The sequence below is a fragment of the Haemaphysalis longicornis genome, unplaced genomic scaffold (genome assembly GCF_048455015.1).
Source record: "Haemaphysalis longicornis isolate Haplotype H1 unplaced genomic scaffold, Haemaphysalis longicornis Haplotype H1 scaffold_5, whole genome shotgun sequence".
Taxonomy (NCBI): Eukaryota; Metazoa; Arthropoda; class Arachnida; order Ixodida; family Ixodidae; genus Haemaphysalis; species Haemaphysalis longicornis.
In genome coordinates this window covers 48,245,517-48,267,272 of record NW_027526385.1, presented here as the reverse complement: position 1 = coordinate 48,267,272, position 21,756 = coordinate 48,245,517, and the positions used below count along the sequence as shown (strand labels likewise).

The 21,756-nt window shown below is 45.2% G+C and overlaps 1 protein-coding gene across 1 annotated transcript; it reads left to right on the top strand.

Annotated features, from left to right (window-relative positions):
- The first annotated feature begins 2,602 nt into the window (after positions 1 to 2,602).
- Positions 2,603 to 18,852, top strand: LOC144138193 (uncharacterized). Its single transcript, XM_077670368.1, has 10 exons — positions 2,603 to 2,756; positions 3,942 to 3,988; positions 4,784 to 4,822; positions 8,862 to 8,903; positions 9,961 to 10,060; positions 10,481 to 10,605; positions 12,817 to 12,864; positions 16,303 to 16,338; positions 17,936 to 18,110; positions 18,731 to 18,852. The coding sequence occupies exons 1-10, from the start codon at positions 2,687 to 2,689 to the stop codon at positions 18,748 to 18,750; spliced, it is 702 nt and encodes a 233-aa protein (XP_077526494.1). The 5' UTR covers positions 2,603 to 2,686; the 3' UTR covers positions 18,751 to 18,852.
- Positions 18,853 to 21,756: the final 2,904 nt, after the last annotated feature.

The window sequence follows — 21,756 nt, the reverse complement described above, 5'->3', positions numbered from 1 at the left end:
ATAAACTTTATTAAGTTTGGCAACAGTGTTGCTTAGTCGTCGGCCGTGAGCTCTTAGGCTCTGGCAGCGTCCTCAGCCAGCTGGACAGCCCGGAGTTGATCTTCCGGGAAGGAGCTGAGCAGCACGGTTTACAACTGCTCACTGTTTGTGATTGTGCGGCCATTGTGATCGCCTGCGGACATTGCCATAACATGGGCGCCAGATCCGCTCGTTCCTAACATCTATGACACTCGGGGGAGCGCCGTAGCTGTAGCTATACACAAGTGGGTTTGTATACGAGTGGGTCTTTAGAGTCGTTAGACCACCGAATGCCGCTTATTGAGGGATGGGTGCGTGGGTGGGAAGCGGGCCCGACCTAAACGATAATGTCCGGTGATGTCACTGTATGACAATAGCCTGTCCCTGTCTGACATGGGGACGAGGTCCGCATAGGAGGTGCGGTAAAGCCTCGCGCGGCTTCGTGCGCAGACTCGTTCCCTGCAAGGCTGGAGTGGGCGGGGGCCAAATTAAGTAACCTCGTCTGTCCGGTTTTCGAGGTGGAGATCAGAAATTAGGATTTCGGACACCTCCCTTGATATGTCCCTCGAGAGAAATTTAGAATCGCTGATTTGGAGTCGTTGATGATTGCAGACTGGAGAAAGGAGTAATGTTTTATTTGGCAAACATTCAATAGGAAAACAGGTACCTACAATGAACCCACCGCTTCCGTATGACACTATGTCATAACATTCTAGTCCTTTGTACCGCCTGGGCGGCCGCTCTTAGTATCTCCCAGCCGGTCGTATTTTGTTCCTTTGAATTGTTTTGCAATTGAAAACTTCATAAATGACCTCGTCACAACGACAACTCGGGCCCGCTTCCACGCGTCGGAAATGCACCTTGCGATGGTTGCTTACAAAAAGGGGTGCTTAGATTCACATGCAAATTTTTTCCAATATATTTTCCGAAAGTAGGAGGGGTTCTTGAAATCTGGGGCGATGTGAATCGCTGAAATTCGGCATTTAGTGAGCAAAGGAAGCCCCACCCACTATTCCACACAACCGACTGAGCGTGAATAAATAATTTAGCTTGAGTTCAGGAAAGCTAACCAAAAGTAACAACCTCATAATTTCTTGCTTACTTCTACTCAACCTCTTCAAACGTATTCACGCCGAGTTTCGTCCAGGGTCCAGAGTGGACACGCGCACGGTACTATGGCGAGTCTACCCAGCTCCTCCCTTGATACAGAAATGTTGCTTCTCGCTACCAACGGGGCTTATGAAATTGCATGTGTAAAGCACACGTTCCGAGCCGACTCATAGGGCTGTGCACGTCATGTGGCTAAGCCATAGCACAGTTACATCAAGCCGTGCTCGACGACACGCAGTACCGGGACGGTGCCTCAGCCCCGTGGTATTGTTCCTGTTGTCGAAAGAGGACAATGATGAATAAATTGGGGGCTCGCTAGCTGGGTTAAAGACGATGCTGGTCTGCCCGCTGCAACTGTCTGAAGTTCAAATATTGTAACTATATTTTTCGCTACTTCGCCGGGGCTGCATATCTCTTTCACGCAAAAGATAAGCGTTCTTTAACAAATCTTTACTTTGGGAACGGGAGGTCTGCATGCCCATTTTTTGCCAGTTAGTTGAGCAACCAGAGCCCAGATCATTGGAGAGCCGAAACGTGCCACAGCTGGCACGTGGATATCGTGACTATTATGTGGCATGCTACTCGATGGCAACCGGACGCAAAACCGGAACTTGTAAAAGCACCATGTTTGCTTTCCCAGTGAAGCGCCGCCGACATGTGCTACAGCTTGCGCGAGAATATCGATGTCTTTTTTGCACGATCTGCGAGATGGGGAGCGGATACAAAACCGGAAACTGAAAGGCTGCAAAATGTTCGCTGTTTTTCAACGTTGTAGTACTTCATTACGCACGAGCCGGCTTTTGTCACAGAACAAAAAAAAACGAAAGCAAAAAAAGATCCGGCATCAACAGAAGTGAGGATTCCCCACTGTGCGGGGACGACGCGGTAGTTCATCACCGTTGCCACATTTAATTGTGGCACCTGAATACCACAGTGCTACTCGCTGTTTCCAAAACAACTCATTCCTGTACGCGCGCTCATAAAAAAACTGCAAGCCGGAAGTAGCGTTGCAGGGCGCGCACAACTCGTTTCAACCCGGAGGCAAAAAAAAAAAGCAATAACAACGGCACCACACTCTATCTCTGACGTCATCATCAGTTTGCACATGCACTCGTGCCCCTGGCCTACTTGCGGCAGTTTTCAGCCGTCGAATCTTTTCGTAGCAGCAGGAGTAGTACGAATTTTGTTATTGCCCAGATGGTGATTGGAACAGGGGAGACGTGGGATGCTGTCAACCCCTTCCTCTCTATGCAACAGCAATTTGTTTTTTTCTTGTCAGTGAGTTTTGAAGCATGGCACTAACATATCCTGATTCCGTACACAAGGTCAACACAAAGGGTCCTATACCGGATTCAGTGAGCCAGGTCCGGGTCAACACGTGCGCTTTCGGTCATTAAACAAGGCGTAAATGTTTTAGTGTCCTCCCTCCCACAGTGCTGCCCTCTCTTCCACGTGAGGGTGGTGTGAAAACGGGTATAAATGAAGTGAGCTTTCTGAAATCAGTCCTATCACACTTTCTTCTGCTGTCGACGGTATCGAACGGAACAACCAGTCAGCCATGAAGTCGTACGCTTTTGCCTTTGCTGCTGTTCTCGCCTTGGCCGGGGTGGCCTCTGCGTCGTCAGGCTGTGAGCATGCTATTTTTTAATCACTGTCTAAATGTTTACTTTACCTCTAAATGTCTGAAGCCTTTCGTGTTTAGTTGTCCCCTACAGTACCTGGACTCAGAGTACCAGCTTTGAGCCTTATTTCCAAAATCTCGCGGCTAATCTTGGCAACCCGTTCTGAAACAATAACTTGTTTGCTCTTAAATTGACATAATTTAAAATGTGCTATTTATTCATGACAGCAACCGAATAACTACATTCAACGTCACTTATTTTACGTCCTGCTTAATAATCATTCCCATTATATTGCGCTCAGCTATATTTTCCATAAATTTGTTGTAACCTAGTTTTATAGTGAGTAAACCAATCAATTAGAATTGCGTACTGCCTGAAAACTAGTAAAATGTTGCTACAAAACTCCGCTAGCAGGACCACTCCGCTTTTACCTATGCGTGTAGTTAGATCACACCTTTTGAACGGGTTCTTTTTAACACGAACGCCGCAGCGGGCAAGGTTGGGTTAGTGAATTATCAGTATACCAAATTGCTCCGAAAATTTCACCTTATACCCATGTGTAAACTCAATACCTAAGGTAAAATTCTCTCTCCATCGGGCTTTTAATTGACCATTTAGATTGTAGTTTTTCACATGAAACTAGTTTGAACATCACGGTTGTGTCCCCTTCTGGTAAAATGACTGGGGACTTAATATAGTGCTCTAGGAAGCTAGCACCTCAAACTGTAGAGAAAGTTTATTTAAAAAAAACACTATTGTAGGCCGAAATCAACAAATTTCCGACAAAGCGATATATTGGTTGCACGTGGGGTTCATTGTGCTGTAAGCGTTGAAAGAAATAAAGGTAAAGATACCACAGGATTTTAAAGTAACTATCACTATTCTGAACTTTCATCACTATTCTGAACGGTCATCATCGTTGAACTCATTAGCAGCGAAATATTGCAAAAATATCAAGCGTTTGAAAATAAAGCCAAGACCAATTACTCCAGAATTCACCGATTTGAATAAAAATTCTGAGATGCCATCGCTTGGAGTTTTAGGGAAAGCCTAAAATGCAAAGCATGGGACCGACCAAAGAAAGACGGTTTTTTTGTGTTACTTGTCCATCTCTACAGCCTAACTCTCTGTGGGTCTCTATCAATTAAAATTGCTGAGATATTTACCGGAACAAATTCTTTTTTATTTCAGCTGGATGCGTCAATATAACTGTGAGCGGTGCACTGGACCTTGGCAATGTAAGTATTACAGCGTTTAATTAAAATTTTCTTTCTTTACTCTCATAAGCAAGCACTGACTTTACTCGTATTTGTGACAAGCACACTTTACACTCACTTACTGAACTGACTCTGCGGGCAATCGCGGACCTCCTCCATAATACCCACCTTGCATAAATTTAAAAAAAAAAGTATTCGCACTGTTCTTTTTTTGTATACATGCATGCTATTCAAGCGTCGTTAGGGAGAACACAACTATAACTACATCATACTCGATAATTTATTATGCATGAAGCAGTCTTGCGTATTACACCAGCCAAGCAGAAAATGCGGGGTTAACATTATTACTAACCTCCTCAAGCAGATTTTCTCAATGCACGTAGTTTCAGAGCTGTTACGTTGCTCTTTCAAGACTTCTGTAAAGAATAAGTGTGTGAACATTTCATTTCCTTTTTTTACCTTTCATTTTTTTCTTCGTTTATAGCAGATGTCTTTGTCCATGAATATTGTTTTGTTCGTCAGCAGCTAAACAGGAGTTAGCACAGAAATTTACGCTATAATAAGTATCTGGCGCCTTTCATTAATTTCTTTCTTCTCTATTCTGAGTTAGGTCAGACCACAGACCCCGTCAAGCTTTCTATTCCGTGCTTTTGTGGGCCCCTTGCATCTGTACTGCTGATGCCAAATTGATTGATTGATTGATTGATTGATTGATTGATTGATTGATTGATTGATTGATTGATTGATTGATTGATTGATTGATTGATTCGTTCATTCATTCATTCATTCATTTTACACCTTCTACTCTCTTTACAGTGTCTCGGAAGTAATTTGAATTACTGCAGCGGCACAGGCGTAAGTTCCTTCTCTGAATTCAAACATTGAAGACTGTACAAGCTCGGGTGGCATAATTTGTACCCCCCACTCTCGCACCGAATAACCAAGCTATTTGAGCAACTCAGGAAAATTTTATGTTTTCAAAACCTGCATCCTCACAATTTCTCTTAGGACCGTATTCCGAGTCCCCCCTCCAGTCCATTTGCGTCTTCCACTCGGCTAAAAAGAAGTATTCCCCAATAGGAAAAGGGATTTCAAGGACCTCGTCCACTGGAGGTTCAAGTGGAGGAAGGACCCATAATACCGGGGTTAATCTCAGGTTGAGTTTATCTCGCCATGACAAGAATTCAAGGAATCTGTGGGTTTGAGTATGAAGGCTGGAGAATGTTTAAATTTTTTTACTTTTTGTATGGCGTATACCGAAAGCATTTTTCCGTGGACTTAAGAAGCACTCACACTAGAAAGATTCTTTTCTTCTTTTGGCAGTCCTGCGTAGAATTATTATTCTAGCTATCCACGAAGTGTGATAACATGGCTGAAATCTTCCTGCCTCTGTTTTTATTGTAAATCTTGTTTCACATTCACTGCTTGAACAAAATTCAAGGTATCAGCACGCTATAAGCGTTTGCTACACTTTGGAAATGAAATCAAGGGTACTTCATGCTTTCACAGATCGACGAGAATAGGCTAAACCATTTCAAGATCTATATTGTTGTCCTTCCAAAATGAAGAACTCAAAGGAAGAAGTATTTCAAAATGAAGAAGTATTTCTTGCTGCTTGCTTTTTTTTTTATTTCGTCAATATGTATGACTACCGTGCCACATTACACCTTTGGTGATTTTGCCTAGCCTCATCTTTATGTCTGCTCCAGACTGTAACAGAAAAGACCTTTTACCAGATGCCAACAATTACTCTATAAGCGATAATATAACTGATGCTTATCATTCCCGTAACAGATGATTATCTCTGGACACTACTTCATGCGTTGCCTGTTTAAGACGAATACAAAAGAACCGGTTTCTTTCGCCGCCGTATCAGTGCCTGTTGAGCGCACAGGCGAGTTTGGTACCAATCGGAGGGTAGCGGCTGCCACTTTTCTGGTGAAGGAGAGAAGCCAAAACGCCCGTGTGTTCGAGATTTCGGAGCACGTTAAAGGGACACTGAAGTGAATTTGTCAAGCTCCCGTTTTTGCTTGCACTGCGTAGACTGGCTCAAATTAGCACACTTTTCATCGTTTATCCGGTTGACAAATCGGTAATTATTTTACAAAGCGCGAAAGAAGAAAAACTGCCATGCGCGGTTTGCGGCGGCCGCACCAACTAAAGCTGTGACGTTAGGAGGAGCGGGCACCGTGATTGGACGATGCCCAAGGTGAGCAACCAAACAAGTTTCGGTTTCGGTTTCGGTTCTGTAAAATACAACCGGTGGTGTTGTTGGATGGGCATTCTCAATAACTCAGTAATCATCGTACCGCGCTTCCGCCATGTTGTCAGCTGTAAAAATGCATAACGATAAGCCTCCCAGGACGGCTTGGAATCGTAGCATTCACTAGCCGAGACCTACGCAGTGCATGAACGCCCTCCGCGTACCCGCAGACGCCCAAATGTCATGCGCTTTTCCCCCATATTTGGAGCTTGCCTCCCTCATGCCTGTATCGCAAAAAGCGTGTTCGCACCAGGCCAAGGGTCTGTTCATTCTGGCCTGTGCCCACTGCCTGCAAGCAGTCGGTGCTTATGGCAACAGCACGCCAACGAGAACTCGCTAGCGCGCCAGTGCCAGCCTGCGCGCGTTTTGTGAACTAGTTCGTGGAGCCATGAACGTTGCGGCCCAAAAAAAGGTGAACTCAATATAGAAAACATCGGCGGAGAACCAAAAAGTTAACTTACAAAAAAAAAGGCACGTACCCGCGTGGATTCGAACTCTTGACTTGCAAAACATTTGCGGTGAAATATATAACGCCTCAGCCCACTCGGCCACGGGGCGGGATCCGCTGGCCCCGCTAATATAGGGTATATATTGTACAACCAGTTTACACTTTTTATTTAGTTTTGGCATTTCAAGCAGCTTAGGTGACTATTTGTTGTATTGCGCTCGTGCAATAAGCGTCTCCCGATTTTCCACAATAACTCACGTCTAGCAATTGCATTTCGTATACTGAAAAGCGTTCGCAGATGCGTAGTCGTGCTGCTGACCGCTGTGCTTGTTCGCCCAGCGCAAAAAAGTGCTCCCCGCACCCTAGTTTTACGCTGTACGGTAAAAATATCAGTTGATTTTATTTCCTTAGTACCTATATTGACTTCGCTGACTCTTCTCCCGCCTTCAAGAGGCCTTTTATTTTCCTACTGGCGTACCAGTCAGCGAAGCTAGCGTCGCATGTGCGCTTGTGCAGCGCTTGTGTGAAGCGACCTTGACTTGGAGCTAGAAGCAGTGTACAAACTAACCAAGTAAAGAAAGGAAGATTCTTCCATTCACAAACGTGTCCTGGCTTCGTTTCAACTGAGCGAACGAATTGCGACGACCCGTCGGCGGCCGGCGGACGAAACGCTGGGCCGACTGACTCTGCCTGAAGGCCGGGGAGCCGTGCAGTAGCGCAGGCAATTGCGAGCTCGGCTCCTCTCGACGTCACAAGAAAACGCCACAGAAAATGGGCGAGCGTAAAGAGAGGAGGACAGCATTTTCGAATTAATTTTTCTACTAAATAAAATCGCGTAAACGCGCCCAGACTGGTCGAAACATGGCCTGGGGACTCCGGACTACAATTTGCGCTAGTAATCCCGCAATGTTTACATATCACTTCAGTGTCCCTTTAAAGACCGCCAGGTGGTAAAATTTAATCCGGAGCCCTTCACTATGGCGCGTCGCATAACCCGTGTAATTTCACCGCGTTAAACCCCATAATCGATCAATCAATACCACTCCGGGCTAATGCAAACACCGTATATCTATCTGTCCGATTCACCCCAAATACAGGCGCTTAAATCAAGAAATAGAAAACGTTATCTCCTATTACGATACTCTGAATGAGCAACGGGTATCAGCCGAAGACTGTTGTCATATCCACACACTGAAAACGCGACATGCACTGGCTGAGGGAATCCGTCTACTCTATACCATCCATTAGGCGAAGAGTTGAGGGAATTTTCTCGAATGGATCATGAGCGCACGGTCATGAAAAGTAACGAAAACTACATGCCAAACGTTATGCTGCTTTTTGAAGGTTATTTTATTAATATCGCAAGTGATAACGCTCGTATTGTGCACGTAGGATGCCATCTGGCATTGCGTTTACATGAAATAGACTGGGCATTACCTGGATAAGCAGATCACATCGCGGGAGAAACAAAGAACTTTAAAGGGACCCTGCAACACTTTCTTTAACTTTCCTCTAGATCATAAATGCTTGCAGAACCTAGTCAAACAACGCATTCAGTACTTACATTTGGGGGTCGCAAAGTACCTTAGCCAAAAAAATTACTTATCTGTGCCCATTCATTGCTTGGAAACTTGGTCAAAATATTTCTCTCTCTCTACCGGCCTTTGCATTATTCGACCGCTGTAATTACGGCATTGCAGCGGTGTGGCGTCTATTGCGGGCTTTTCTTAAGTTGCAGCCATGAAAGAATTCGACAGCCGCTTTAAAAAGACAACCAAAGCAGAAACGGGAGGCGTATCTGCTGAGACAAGCACATCATGCAGTGCTACTCCGTGCTGATGATAACTATAGATTTCTCAGTGCTTCCAGACGTGAAGGAAAGAGTGAAAGTGTTTATCGGCAGTGTTTCACAGTCCTTTTATGATGAGTTGAAGTGAGCATATTCCTGCTCGGGGTATTCAGTCTAAAACTCCCGTCGGTCGGCCGGCCATATTTGTCATTCCAGTCAGCACTAGATGCGTGTTGGGGCAAAAGCTGGCCAGCGTACTTTTCCACTCACGCAGTGAAGGGTTAAGGATGGAGGAACAATCTGGGTTTTGTTCGCATACCCAGATGATGTCAAAGCTTTGTTGGTCTCTTTTGTCTCATTGGAACATGCCTGTGTCTCTGCTTCTACACAACAGGGAACTACTGGTGCGGTTCAAGGATTGACCAAGCTGCTCTCTGTGAGTCCCGACATTACTGTTTTGTACACGTAGCTCGGCCGTTTTATTTACAGAGGCAACAAAATGCGTCAAGCCTACGAAAAAGTTCTTGCCATAATTCGGCCAAATTTTGGGGTGGTTCTCGTTTTGTTTTGGTGGGTGTGTGCGAAAAGGGGGGTAGGGAGGAGCATGTTGCCTTTGCACATTTTGTTACGGTTGGTCCCATATGATTACCCGGAGAGGAGTCGTACCATTTGTCACCCAACGATATCTACCCTGATGCACGGTTCTCTCGTAGGGGCTGATAAAAGATAAACTTCACATAGCATTAACATCATGACGCGTGAAGGTTGCTTCAGTGAACTTCTGTGTATTCTGTCACAAAAGAAAGAATGCCTTAAACTTCTGCAACAAAATTGCATTTTACGAAATATAACAGCATCATTCGGAAAACATTTGTGAGGAAGAATATGCTTCAGGTCTCAACATTGCTTTGGTGATTAATTGCGCACCTCTGCGATGTCTCTGATTCCGCTAAATCATTTTGAAGTCTTGACCACACACCGCGTCACTCTGCCCTTAAAATCTTGAAAACCAGCTTTGTTAGAATAACTTCAACTACTCAGTTGTTGTTTAAGTTGAATTCTTTATTTGTAATCTTAAAACGACAGCCCCTCATGTAGTAGTACAGACAGCAAGCCGCTTTTTTATATAAACAAATGTCTCCATAGCTTTACGGAAGCCCAACATTGATAAAAAACTCATTTATAAATTATCTGAACATTCTCGTTATTTCGTTATCTAATCAGCGGAACGTAGTAATTTGTTTTACCGTTCAACTTCCTCGTGAAAACAAACAGCCACACATACCTAGGTGATTAGCTCTACCTCTGCAGAGTTTACCTCCCTGCAAATAATGACTGCTATCTTGGAATCGGAAGCCTCTGTGTGCGCATGCGTCTCATAAATTTTTCTTACTCTCAGCTGTAATTTTTCAAAATAAACTTTCGCCCCAGCACAGCATTGCCAATGAACTTAGTCGCCTTCTTGAGGAATTTGTTTCGACGTTTGTTTCTAGTGCCTCTTCACCGGACTCTACACTTATGGCTCACCTCAAGGAGTTGTCAACGCTCTCACAGGACTCCTTACTGTGATTGTTGGCCGTCTGTCGATCCCCGGTAAGAAGCCTATTATTCTGCTTATTTCGATACAGTTACTTAGGAATGCCTGGTACTCCCACGACAGCAGCACAAATGTACCCTTTTTTCTAATCGTCATCCTTAAATACCGTTTAAAAAAAACACTAGAGGCATCTCCTCGACTTTTTAGCTAAGTGGACCGTGAAGGCAAGAAAAATTTGCGCTTGTCCGAAAATGCGAGTTCAAGTCATTGTTTCCAGCGACCATATCAAGTTTTACTATTCTACCGAATTATTCTTTGGAACCTAAGTTTACAGATATTCAGATATTTTTATTTACTAGCTCACAAGGAAAGAATTCTTGTTTGCCCGACTCTCCCGACAAATTACAAAGGAGGTAACAACTTACTTGGCCCTCATGATTTTTTGTTATTACAATTTCATTCTCTTATTCTTCCAGGTATCAACCTCTCCGCCTTAAACCTCTGCCCTTCGGGCACCACCTGCCCTAATTTCTTCCAGAGGAATGACACCTGCAGCGGTCAAATCAACATCGCACTGCCGGGAGTGGGAAATCTTTCCAGCGTACGTAATCACACTGATGCTACGTTATTTGCCGTTGCCTTTTGCCTACCTGTAGAAAGATTTTCTTCTCAATTCCATAAACACATTATTCATCATTTAGTGCAGAAAAACGACACATGCTTAGAAGAAAAGGAATGAAAACCCAAATCGCGAGCAGCGACTGATATTTTTATTGCCCGTGCGCAACATCCGACGGAATGGCATAGGGTACAAAATGGCCGACTGTCAGAAGAAGAACTTGATGAAATACCGCCCTACCCGTTCAGCGGCAGAAAAAAAGGGCGGAAATACAACGTGCGAAAGCGGAATATATCAGAAGTAATTAACCTATATTTAACTCCCTGATAAGGTATTTGACGTCGACTTCAGTTCCCTACGAGGGGCTCAGAGCTACTAGTCTTGTTATTGCGTTTTTGCTCTCAGCTTTACCCTTTCACGCCATTGCGAGGGCTGTGAAGTTAACTGTCATTTCTTTCGTCTACGTCACTCAGTTTTTATTTGGTTCGAAAATATCTGCGCTATATTAATTCCACTCACAAAGTTACAAAACCCAGTCGCTGGTCAACGTATTCGTACATCTTCTTTGTACAGAAGACTTTGCTCGCTGAAAATGCCGTACCAGTAGATAGCACTCCGGCGTCAAGATTAGTGTTGTATGTTAACGGAAAGTATGATATTATTCCCCCTTCAGTGCTAGTACCTTCGATAGTTGTTTACCTGTGTAAATATGGTTTTTGTGGGTCCTCCTATGGGTGGCGTGCTTTTGCAACCGTGCTGGCTCAGAAAGGTAAAATATTTTTTGCGGGACAAAATAAAATAAAAGAAGTAAGTCAGAAAATCCCGCCAAACTAAACGTACTTCATTGCGGCAGAATGTAAAGGCAAGTACAACGAATGTAACACCTTACCAGAAAAGATGTGGGCACACCGCGACCACATGCCATTTGCCAAGTGCCGACGCATCGTCAACTGTTCAACACAAATACACAATCTCCTTTCCAAGAAATGAAACTCGGTTCACTAACACCAGTGCTTCCTTTCTTTTTAAATTCAAAAGCTTCAAAGGTATCGCGCCTCTTTCGGCCGGAATACCCGGTGAAGACCAAACATTCATAGAATTGCGTAGAACAGCCGCAGAAAGCGCAGTGCGTTGGCAAGGTGACACCTGCCTCCGGCCTGGCATTCAAGGCACGTTCCTTAAAGTGACAGACAACCGATTTTTGTGGAGGGCATGTCGTCTAGCTCAAATGAAATCCAGCGTTTCATATCCTGGGTTAAGCGCAAGAAATTTCTAAATAAACAAGTGGAAATAATTTCATTTTTCACAAAAATTTCTGCAGACTGAAAGGTGGCGACACCTAGTGTCTAAACGTGGCACTACGTTACGTTTCAAAAAAACTCCCTCTATTTCAACACGTGATTCAAAAACCGCATTAAGGAATAGTTACACATCATTGTTGTTTTAAGAGGGACAGGTGTTTAAATACCACTTTTAATATCCCCTGCAGTCAAAAGTGTGCTGCCGCCCGCCTCACTGTCATGGTACCCAGAATTTCTTTCGGCGGGAAACCTATGGCTAGCACATCTCAAAATTCCTAATTCGAAGCTCTACGGCGCTGTCAGCAAAACCGTTTCGGTTTAAGGTACTGTAAGTGATGCCCTTTCATTTGGGGTAACGAAACTATACTCGATCGAAACCGGTTGTCTGTCCATTTTAAGGCCATTATTAGGGCAGCGATCACACTATCCTATGAAAGGGCATCCCTTTTGTTCGTAAAATTGTTCGCCCTTCGCGGTCACGACCAGGTATTAGTGGTGGTGGTACCACGCATTTTTATTTCCAGATGGTACAACGACGCCATGTTACACTTTCGTGAATTTTGCTGTCTAGGTTAAAGGGGGTATACGTTAGGGGAACTTGGGGAAAAAAGAACGGTTCTAATGCGGTTGGGAGGTAAATGAACAGGTAGAGGCCGGGTGTCTCAAGGATGTTTCCCAGAGCGGTAAGCAGACGACATTCTTCGCAAGCCCACCGCGTGATTATAAGGAGACATCCCAGTTCCTCCAGTCTTTATCATCGCCGATCACAGAGAGCGCAACATGTAGGAGGGTTGTGTCGAATGGGCTCGTCATTGTAACACGGCGATTTTATGTCTGCTTACCTATGCGAACGTTCGTATAATTAATTTGGTTTGGTTTTATGTCTTCACAGTGTGTCGGTGATGCAGCAATGCTCTGCACGGCCGGATCCCCAACCACCGTAAGTGTTCTAAATACGTATTTCGATGCTACTGATGTGTTGATTCAAAAAAGGAAACCAACCCTTCCCCTACCAGTAACAGGGGAGCACGCGAAACTTGTCTAACGCTGTGAAACCGTAAACCGATCCCTGGTGATATCCATGTCAAACGAAATGCCCGACCCTTTACCAACCGCAACCCAACGCTCAACCAGTACCAACCCAACTCTATGTCCCCCGGGCTGCCCGGCACGGACAAATGCATTCGCATTTTTTTGCCGATGTGCTCGTTCCAGTGGCGCCATCTGCGGTCTCCGTCGCAAGACAGGCGGCGACAGCCTGAGGGCAGGCGATTTCTTTTTTGTTTTGTTTTTTTGCCAAGCCTAGTTTTTACGCTTTTTCATCAAAAAAGGCTGACTAAAAGCAGTGCCGGCCTCGGGCAATCGGGCGGCGAGATGCGGGCGTGAATGAGTTTTCGGCCGACAGCTGCGGGTGGACCCGGAGGTAAGGGTGATGCGGACGGAGTTTTGGCGCACGACCCCAACGGCTGAACCAACGGCGACGTAAGACAGCCAATACAAGCTTTGCTTCAGATAAATTGCTCATATCTACCATCTAAATTTGGGCGGTAAAGCATGCCATTATCACCAGCTGCGGGTTAATTTGGCCACCGGTTATTTTTGGGTGTAACCTATGGCGGAAAAGTCATAAAAACGGCATGTACAAAGAGCCGCCGCAGTTGCACAGCTAAATTGGTGCGGCCAGGAATGAAAGTCTTATGCCATGAAAGACCAGCCAGCGTGTACAGTTTTTGTTTCCTTAATAGGTATTATGAAGAAATATTGAGATGTAAGACAACACGAAGAACTTAAAATATATTTACGATACATGGTATGTTAACAGCACAGCTGTTGAAGCTTGAGCTTGGTCCAGTGGCTTTCGCAAGACGAATTTGCAGAAAAAAATACCAAGAAAAATACTGAGAGCACCTGAGAATGCCTCTCGTGAGGAGCGCCCGGCGTCCTCCAGGCTTGGGCATAGACTAGCGCAACGGGAGGAGCTCGCAGAAAAATACCAAGAAATCAGTTCACGTGCATCCGCGCGAAAAGAGGGGAGCACAGGACAGCTCGCGCTACAGACGCATAGTTCGCAAAGCCGGTTGCCGCCGGTTCTAGCGGATGCTAACGCAGTCCACTTTGGGAGAGATGTGAAAGCCTGCGGTCAACAGGATCCGGCCCTGTCAGTCATGGAGAACTTTCAGCGGCAAGTTCGGAAATCCATGCGAGGTGCAACATCCGGGTCTCCAACGAAGGGAAGTGAGCCACACTGGTGTAACACTGAATGTTGAGCGAGTTGGCAAATCACCGTGAAAAACTACACAGCGCTTAAAGGAGCCATGAAGAGAAAATGCAACTTTGTTTAATTTGAAAGAACTAGGACTCAGTATATCACTCAGCTCCATTTCAGCCGCAAAAGATGCTTTTTAACGATGAAAATGCAAGAAGTATTGAAACACTTTCAAATTTTGCGCCACAGTGACGTCTTATGGAGAAGAGTGACGTCATACGGGCCAGCACTAAAAACAATTTTCAGTGCGTTAACTGCACGTTAGCAGTCAAGTGATGCTTTCAAATGGAACTAGATGCCCCATTACAGTGGTCCAGTCATGTGTCTTCGCGACTGGTCAGTTGGGCGGCCGCCAATCGCACAAACAAGGTTCTGTGACGTCATAGAAAAGTAGCGGGAAATTGGCTAGGGAGTCGCCATGGCTTCACACGTTTTCTTTAATATCTCCATTATTTGTTCGAAGATAGCGATGATATTGGTATCATTGTTATCGGGACTAAGCAGTATTTCTAATAAACCCAACTTGCATTTTGTCTTCATGGCTCTTTTAAAATAACGCGACGACAGAAAGAGGCACAACAGCGCGTCTGTTGTAGTTCTTTCTGTCGTCTCGTTCTTTTGCGTGCTGTGTAGTTTTCTCCGAGGAGAGGGGCCGCTAACTTCGCCTTTTCTCCAGCCTTGCAACACTAGTGCAAGATGCACCACTTTTTGCTGCCTGTTGACCGGAGGTATGGAAACAAACTTTTTAAACTAAACACCGCAGTTTGTAGCTTGCGATTCAGCAATCTTCAACCACGAACAAATTACCTTATCGAACGTTGTCGGATTATAGCCCTACCCTAGTTAAAAAGCAAATAGCTGTTACACCCCATTCTGTTGATTTTTTTATCATCCAGGTGGGGGTGGATGCATTCAGAAGGTGCGGCTTTACGTCATTTGTACTACAACTGCTCCTACTAATTACATGTGACTGCAACTCAAATAAAACGACCAACGCTTGCGGAGTCATCTGAGTTGTCCAGAGCGGTACAATGTGGTTTCAAATGGTTGCTGGGGAATATTATTTACAGCCACTTTGTGGAACCGACCTTTTTTTCGTAGAAGCCTGTGAGCTTTTTAAAAGCCCATGAGATTTTTGCTCGTAAAAGCCCATGAGCTTTGCAACAAAACTGTTAAAATTATAACCACAAGTAAGTGCAGCTAGGCGCATGTGATAAAGCTGTCGTAGCGGTCAAACGTACTGTGCAGTTATTTGTTCAGTTAGAGCTTTGAGTATAAAATTGGCTTTCAAAGAAAGCATATTTCCGGGCAGACAACGACGGGAGTCCTTGTCGGTCCAGGAGGTCATTTCCGACGGGGGGGAGAGTCGTCAGCAATGACACTAACACACTTTGGGATGTCAACATAATAAGAATACGGTCTCGTAAATTTAAGTGAACGTTTTCTCCCTGAAACTGCCGGGCTGAATTGGTGTGCTTTTAAAGTATTTCTCCCTAATAAAAAAACTACCTGTACACCTGTAATAATAATAAAGCCAGTAAGGTAAGACAAATATTTCCTGATGTTCACAAATCCTTGTTGCAATTACTTATGATGGCACCTGTACACGTGCTTTACTTTTATTTTGTAAATGAGTCTTCACCTCTAGCTTCTTCTACTATAAAACCAACTTATTAGTTCTGGAGCTCCTACTAGCATTCAACAAATGCTACAGTAAGCGTAGGAAGCCACAGAATGCCATCTTCGGCTGAATACAAGCGTGCTTTGCAACCGTCGGCATATACTTCAGCGTAGTTGTATGAGAACATTGCGAAACTTCAGAACTGTTTGGAGTGACGACTGCTCGTTTAAACTCGTCAAAGCCAGCGAACGTATCCTCATCGCTCGCGTTCATTCTTAGCAACCTTTATGTGCGCGGAAAATTCGAGGTGGTTTGGTGCTATTAACGCGGGCAGGCAAAGTATTGCGAATTGCCGCTTCTTATTCTGATTATGGATAATCAAAAAGCGCTGAAACTGCACATAAAAGAGTGACATTATTGATAGAATACTATCTAATATTTTGGACGGGTCAACGGCAAATTGATAACAAAGCCTCTTTTTTTCTTTGCAGACCAGCCAAGTTCAAGCCTTGGTTAGCACTGTTACTGTGAGTACAGCATCAGTTCAATCAAATTTAGCACAAGTTTTAAATATAGAGCCAAAAGCTACGTGCATGACGCAAGATGGGCGAGCTGCATAGAGTTATCAGTAGTGTCTATCCGGTGCACCTTCTTCTGAATATTCACTAGCACCGCTAACTCAAAAATATACTACAGCCAGGTTTAGGTAGTCTATCTTGGAGCAATAACTCGTCTTGCTGTAAAACTCACTTGCTAGTGATCGCGATCAAGACAGCTCTGCAATACGGCAAGTGTTCCCTCGGAAAAAATAACATGGTTGAAAGGATATTACAAACATAACTGAGGGTGTGTATACACATTTATAAATACGGAGAAAGTGTAGACATTAATTACCACTGGAACGGAACCGGGTATAGCCAGTAAGCAAAGGTACACTACAAGGTACGCCGATAGTTCAGCACCAGCACAACGCACTCGGTTGACCAATCCATGCCTCCAACAATTAAATTTCTACAAATCGGGATGGCGAGCGTACGATTTAACTCAAGTCGTTCTGGACTGACAAAGGTCGGTCCGTGCTGTGGCGTTTAAAGCGAAATCTTTTTAGGGCTCAGCCTGTTGTCGCCCGTCTCTGGGCTGAGCCACGTCGCCATCGTCGTGACCGAGCGAACGATGGGAAGACCAACGAGTGAAAGAAATAGCGAACGATGGAAAGGCCGACGAGTGAAAGAATGCAAAGGAGGAGAGTGTCGCGAAATTGGGAGGGGAGGGCGGTTCGCTGTGGCGGCGCGAGCCAGCGCTCTCCGAAAGTGCGGTGGGGGAGAGGAGGGGGCAGTATGCTGTTCACGCACGAGGTCCTCGAGGGCGCGACGCTTGGCAAAAACGCGAGGAGGGCGTGCGCGTGTTTATGATGTGCGTTAGCTTAAGACGCAGTTCGCGCCGCCGACGCCGAGGATCTTCATCGCTGCCGTCGAGAAAACCCACGAGTGAGTGCTGCCTCAGCCCACTGCTGCTGCGTCTAAATATCGCATTTAGGGAGTATCGTAACCACAAGCCAATTTTTTTAGCTGTACCGATGGCGTTCCGACGAAAAACTAATGCATTTCCCCATAGACCGGTTGGTTGACCGAAAGGATCTGATAACACCTCTGGACACACGTAGGCGCGTGCGGTAAAACGGCCTTCGATCGCGCCAACACCTTTACTTGACAATCGTGAAAAAGTAACCATTAAGCACAACGCAATACACGCATTCAACACGAAGTAGGTGTACACTATTGCATCTTTGTCGCATATAAACCACGTATCAGCATACATTTGGATCGTTTGTAGTTCGTTTGCTTAGTGCGCGAAAAATGGCCGCATGGGGTTTTTGAAAGTTTGATGATCGACTGGACGCACTTTCAACAAACGGGGGATGCACTTTTAAATTTCCGTTTCTCTCATTTTTTAAGGACTGGTTAATTTATATAATGTAATATTTATTTGAGACAAGCGTAGTTTCCCAAAATGATCGTGTTCTACCCGTAGTTTTTCTGCGTTTATTAATCGATGACTTTCCATGCCTTACCGCTGTATGCACCTGAGCAAAGAGGACCTGTTCTTTTCTCTCTCTCACTCCAGTGCATACTGCGCCAAATTCCGCTCGACCAGCTCATGAGCGTCCTCAGAAACGTCGGCTGCCAGCTCATCAGCATGCTGAACATGCTTGCTCAGAGCGCTTCTGTCAGCGTGGCCGCCCAAACAGCTCTGACCGCTATTACCGTGGGACTCAGGACCGTGCTTATGCTACCTACGTGTACGTTCTTCCTTTCCTCAAAACACCTGAACGGGTACACTTTAAGGAAATGCGAGTGGCATTGAATGCGGGAGGAAGTTGGTTCACGAAGGAATGTAATTACGACGTTGTAAACTTAATTAATACGAACTTTCGCACGACTTTGATATTAATTAATTAATTAATTAATTAATTAATTAATTATTGTTTGCGTGCATGCGTGTCGTGAGTGTTTCCTTTTTTATTTGCATGTGCAATAGAATCCAAGCTTGCTCCTGCAGCCTTACTTCACCCATTCATTAAACCATTTTCACCACCTTCTTCGTTGCTAGAAAGTTTTGTGCTTTAATTAAGTTGTCTTATAGTGTTGCAGTGCTATATCTTCATGTGTTTCAAATGTTCTGCAATTTATACAAATATTTCTGAATTTTTTGTTCAAGTAAAAGGAAATAACTTCCCGCCGCAGGCGGTAAAAGTTGAGCAAACGCCTTTAATTGCTGTTCAGTTACTGTTGGCAGGGCCAGTAAGTGATGAGCGCTGAATTATGACTTCGCATTAAACCCATAAGTTCCTGGTTTTCGTAGTTTTTATATAAAACATTGGAATCTTATAAAAGCTCTACGTTTTTTTCTGCCCTCCAGGCCCCACTTCATCCGGCTGAAAAGGAAACGTCTCCACGAGTACCCACTGTGAAACCTTCCCTACTTTTTCTATCGGCGTAATCTTAGTCGAACAAGACGCAATAAAACTTGCCTGAGCATAACCGACGGTTCTGCGTTATATATTTCTATTGCCTACAGAAAACTATCTAAAACATATGTGCTATGTCTATGGGAATACGAATCTAAACACGTACCCTACTACAGTGTGCGGCACCGGACAAGGGGTGAACATTGTTGCCGCCAGGTACACCTACCGTTATCGGATCCCTCAGTAAGCTGATTTTAGGGGCGCAGCACCTTGGGACATCGCTTTGTCCGTGGCTTGTCCCTTGGCGCCCGTGTACACAGTGTTGCGCATGCGCGAGGAGCATTGGATAGGATTGGATTGGATTGGATTGAATTGGATCGGGTTGGGTTGGATTGGATTCGATGGGATTAAATTGAATTGTACCGAATTGGATTCGATTAGAATGGAATATACTGTACACATGCGTAGTCACTCATTTAAATGCGCGGGTGGGTAATGCCACGGGTGATTTACGGTAAGAACGATCCCCAGTGCTTCGCCCACTCGTCATGATTCACTTCGTGAAGATGTGTGAATTTTTGTTTCATGTAGCGGCTCCTTTGACCTGGTGCAAAGGGCCCGCGCAGCCAGCCGCAGCCAGGGGATCAAGGACTAGGGATCCCCTCCACCGGGCAGGTGCCCTAACAGCTGCACCTGGTGTTTTTAATAAAGATTTGTTTCATTCATTCTGAAATTCAAAAGGCCAGAAATAGAGAAACTTCTGTGCATCGTCCGGGAAGCCTACTGGCAAGCTGTACCAATACCCGTCATGGCATCCACGGTGCTCTTCCAAGCAATGGAGGTGCTCAATACCCTGGAAGAGCTAGTCGAAGCACGAAGGATGGCGCAGCTGCGCAGGCTCTTGTGCCGCGAGACTGGTAGCGCAATTCTGAGGTCCCTGCGCATCCCCTTCTTCGCCTCTCAACATGGCATCAAATATGCTCTCTAGATTACAGCACTAGATCATACATCCATGGTTCTCCCATACCATGAAATATGCACTGGCGGGACGGATACCCCTGCCAGCGGCCAAAATCCTTTCGACGTTTATTGGCGACAGATCCAGGCATGTCTGCCTTGTATCGACACCAGCACACTTGTCCCTGCCGGGGAATGAACTGGCTCACGAGGCAGCCCGAGATTTCGGCAACCAGGCTGACCTCAGCAGAGATATCGGGGCTACGTTAACGGGGACCAGAGATAGCCTGGTCGTGTACAGGAAGATTACACACCACTAAAAGTTGAGCCGCCTCGAGTACCCTCCACCACACTCTTCCCTCAACAGATTGTTGCGTGGAGACGACTGCAGTCAAGCACCTTCCCCAACCCGGTTCTCTACAACCGATATTTCCAAGACACATATTCCGACAGATGCAAGTGGTGTGCAGACAAAGCTACCTTACAACACATCATATGGAGATGCCCACAGAAACCCCATTCACCTAAAGGAGCATTAAACATCAGTACTCAAGAGTAGTGGGAGGCCGCCTTGCTCAGCTCTCACTCCGACTCAGAACTACTCGTCCAGCTTTCGGAAGATTCCGCTAGGACCCACGGGCTCATGGCCGCCATCTAACGGGGAAGACCAAGCGACTTCCACCCGGTCACCCCCTTCCTTCTACCAATTTGGCATTAAATTAAGTTCTCTCTCTCTCTCTCTCTCTCTCTCTCTCTCTCTCTCTCTCTCTCTCTCTCTCTCTCACTGAACCACTATTACGTTCACGCTCCACCATTATGAAAACAGTAAATAGCTTTGTCTTATGATTCATTCACATTAGCTATACCTCTTACTGTTTCTCAAGAAGTCTTACATTTCCCCTGTACAAAACTTGACACCAGTACGTTATTACGGGATGATACCGCCTCTGCTAGGGACTGGTAGGAAAAGCAGCGGCAGGTAGTACAAGGAGGTAAAGGGAAATTGTTTAGTTTATATAGACGGTATTTAAGCGGCTCCCTCTCCTCAAAACCACAAGAGGTCATGTTTTCACGCTTAGCTGTTATGCTTCCTATTTGCTTCCCGTCAACATACCTTTTCCACGCAAAGAAAAGGCCTAGTAGCGGCAAATATTAAAACCATAATTGGCGACTCTTTCGACAAGTCCTGCCGGTGACGCTGTCGTCCGATGATGATGATGCTGCTGCTGCTGATGATGATGATGATGATTATGTCCTCCAAGTTTTTGGAACTCACCCACAAGGGGAGATTGGCCAGGGCTAACTCGGTTGCTGAAATGCGAGAGGTCTTCAAAATACAGTATTGCAAATCATGGATGGGCCCATGGGGGCAGAAAAAGCCTTCTCTTCGAATTATTTTCGTTCTACTTCTTCTCCCACTCTTCTTATTATCCCTCTTCTCCTTTTTCTTCCCTTCTTGTTCTTCTTCTTCTAGTTCTTCGTCATCTTCTTCTAGCTCTTCTCGTTCTTCTTCGTAATCTTCTTATTTTCATTTCCTTCCTCCTTCTGATCCTCCTCTTCTCCTTTTTGTTCTCCTCCTCCGCCTCCTCCTCCTCCTCCACCAGCTCTTCTTCTTCCTTCTTCTTCTTCTTCTTCTTCTTCTTCTTCTTCTTCTTATCTTCTTGCTCCTCCTCCTCCTCCTCCTTCGGGGAAAGGGGGCACAGCTTGAGAAAGATTGGCCAGGGCTTGAGATTGGTCTAATAAACTAATTATGCGTACTTTAGAATAAAAAAACAATGACTCGTACCTGAAAACCTTTGCAGGAACATTGCACACTCAGTTTCTTTATCTTCACGCGCTCGAAGGTCACTATTCCGGCACGCGATTGACCCAGTTTAACGTCTTTCTGAATGCCGGTTTTGGCAGCGGCCACTAAATGCCAATCAGAATCTGTTCTGATGGGACCGGGCGTGCCCACCACATTCGTGTGAAGCCACGACTCCGATAACAGAAAAATAACAAGAAATCAAAGCCCCTCAGT

What these genes read in the sequence shown, in the direction of transcription:
- LOC144138193 (XM_077670368.1), top strand. Translation starts at nt 2,687, where the DNA reads ATGAAGTCGTACGCTTTTGCCTTTGCTGCTGTTCTCGCCTTGGCCGGG. An exon ending in GATTGACCAAGCTGCTCTCT is followed by an intron (nt 8,904 to 9,960) that starts GTGAGTCCCGAC and finishes GTTTGTTTCTAG; the next exon opens with TGCCTCTTCACCGGACTCTA. An exon ending in CGGCCGGATCCCCAACCACC is followed by an intron (nt 12,865 to 16,302) that starts GTAAGTGTTCTA and finishes TTTTCTTTGCAG; the next exon opens with ACCAGCCAAGTTCAAGCCTT.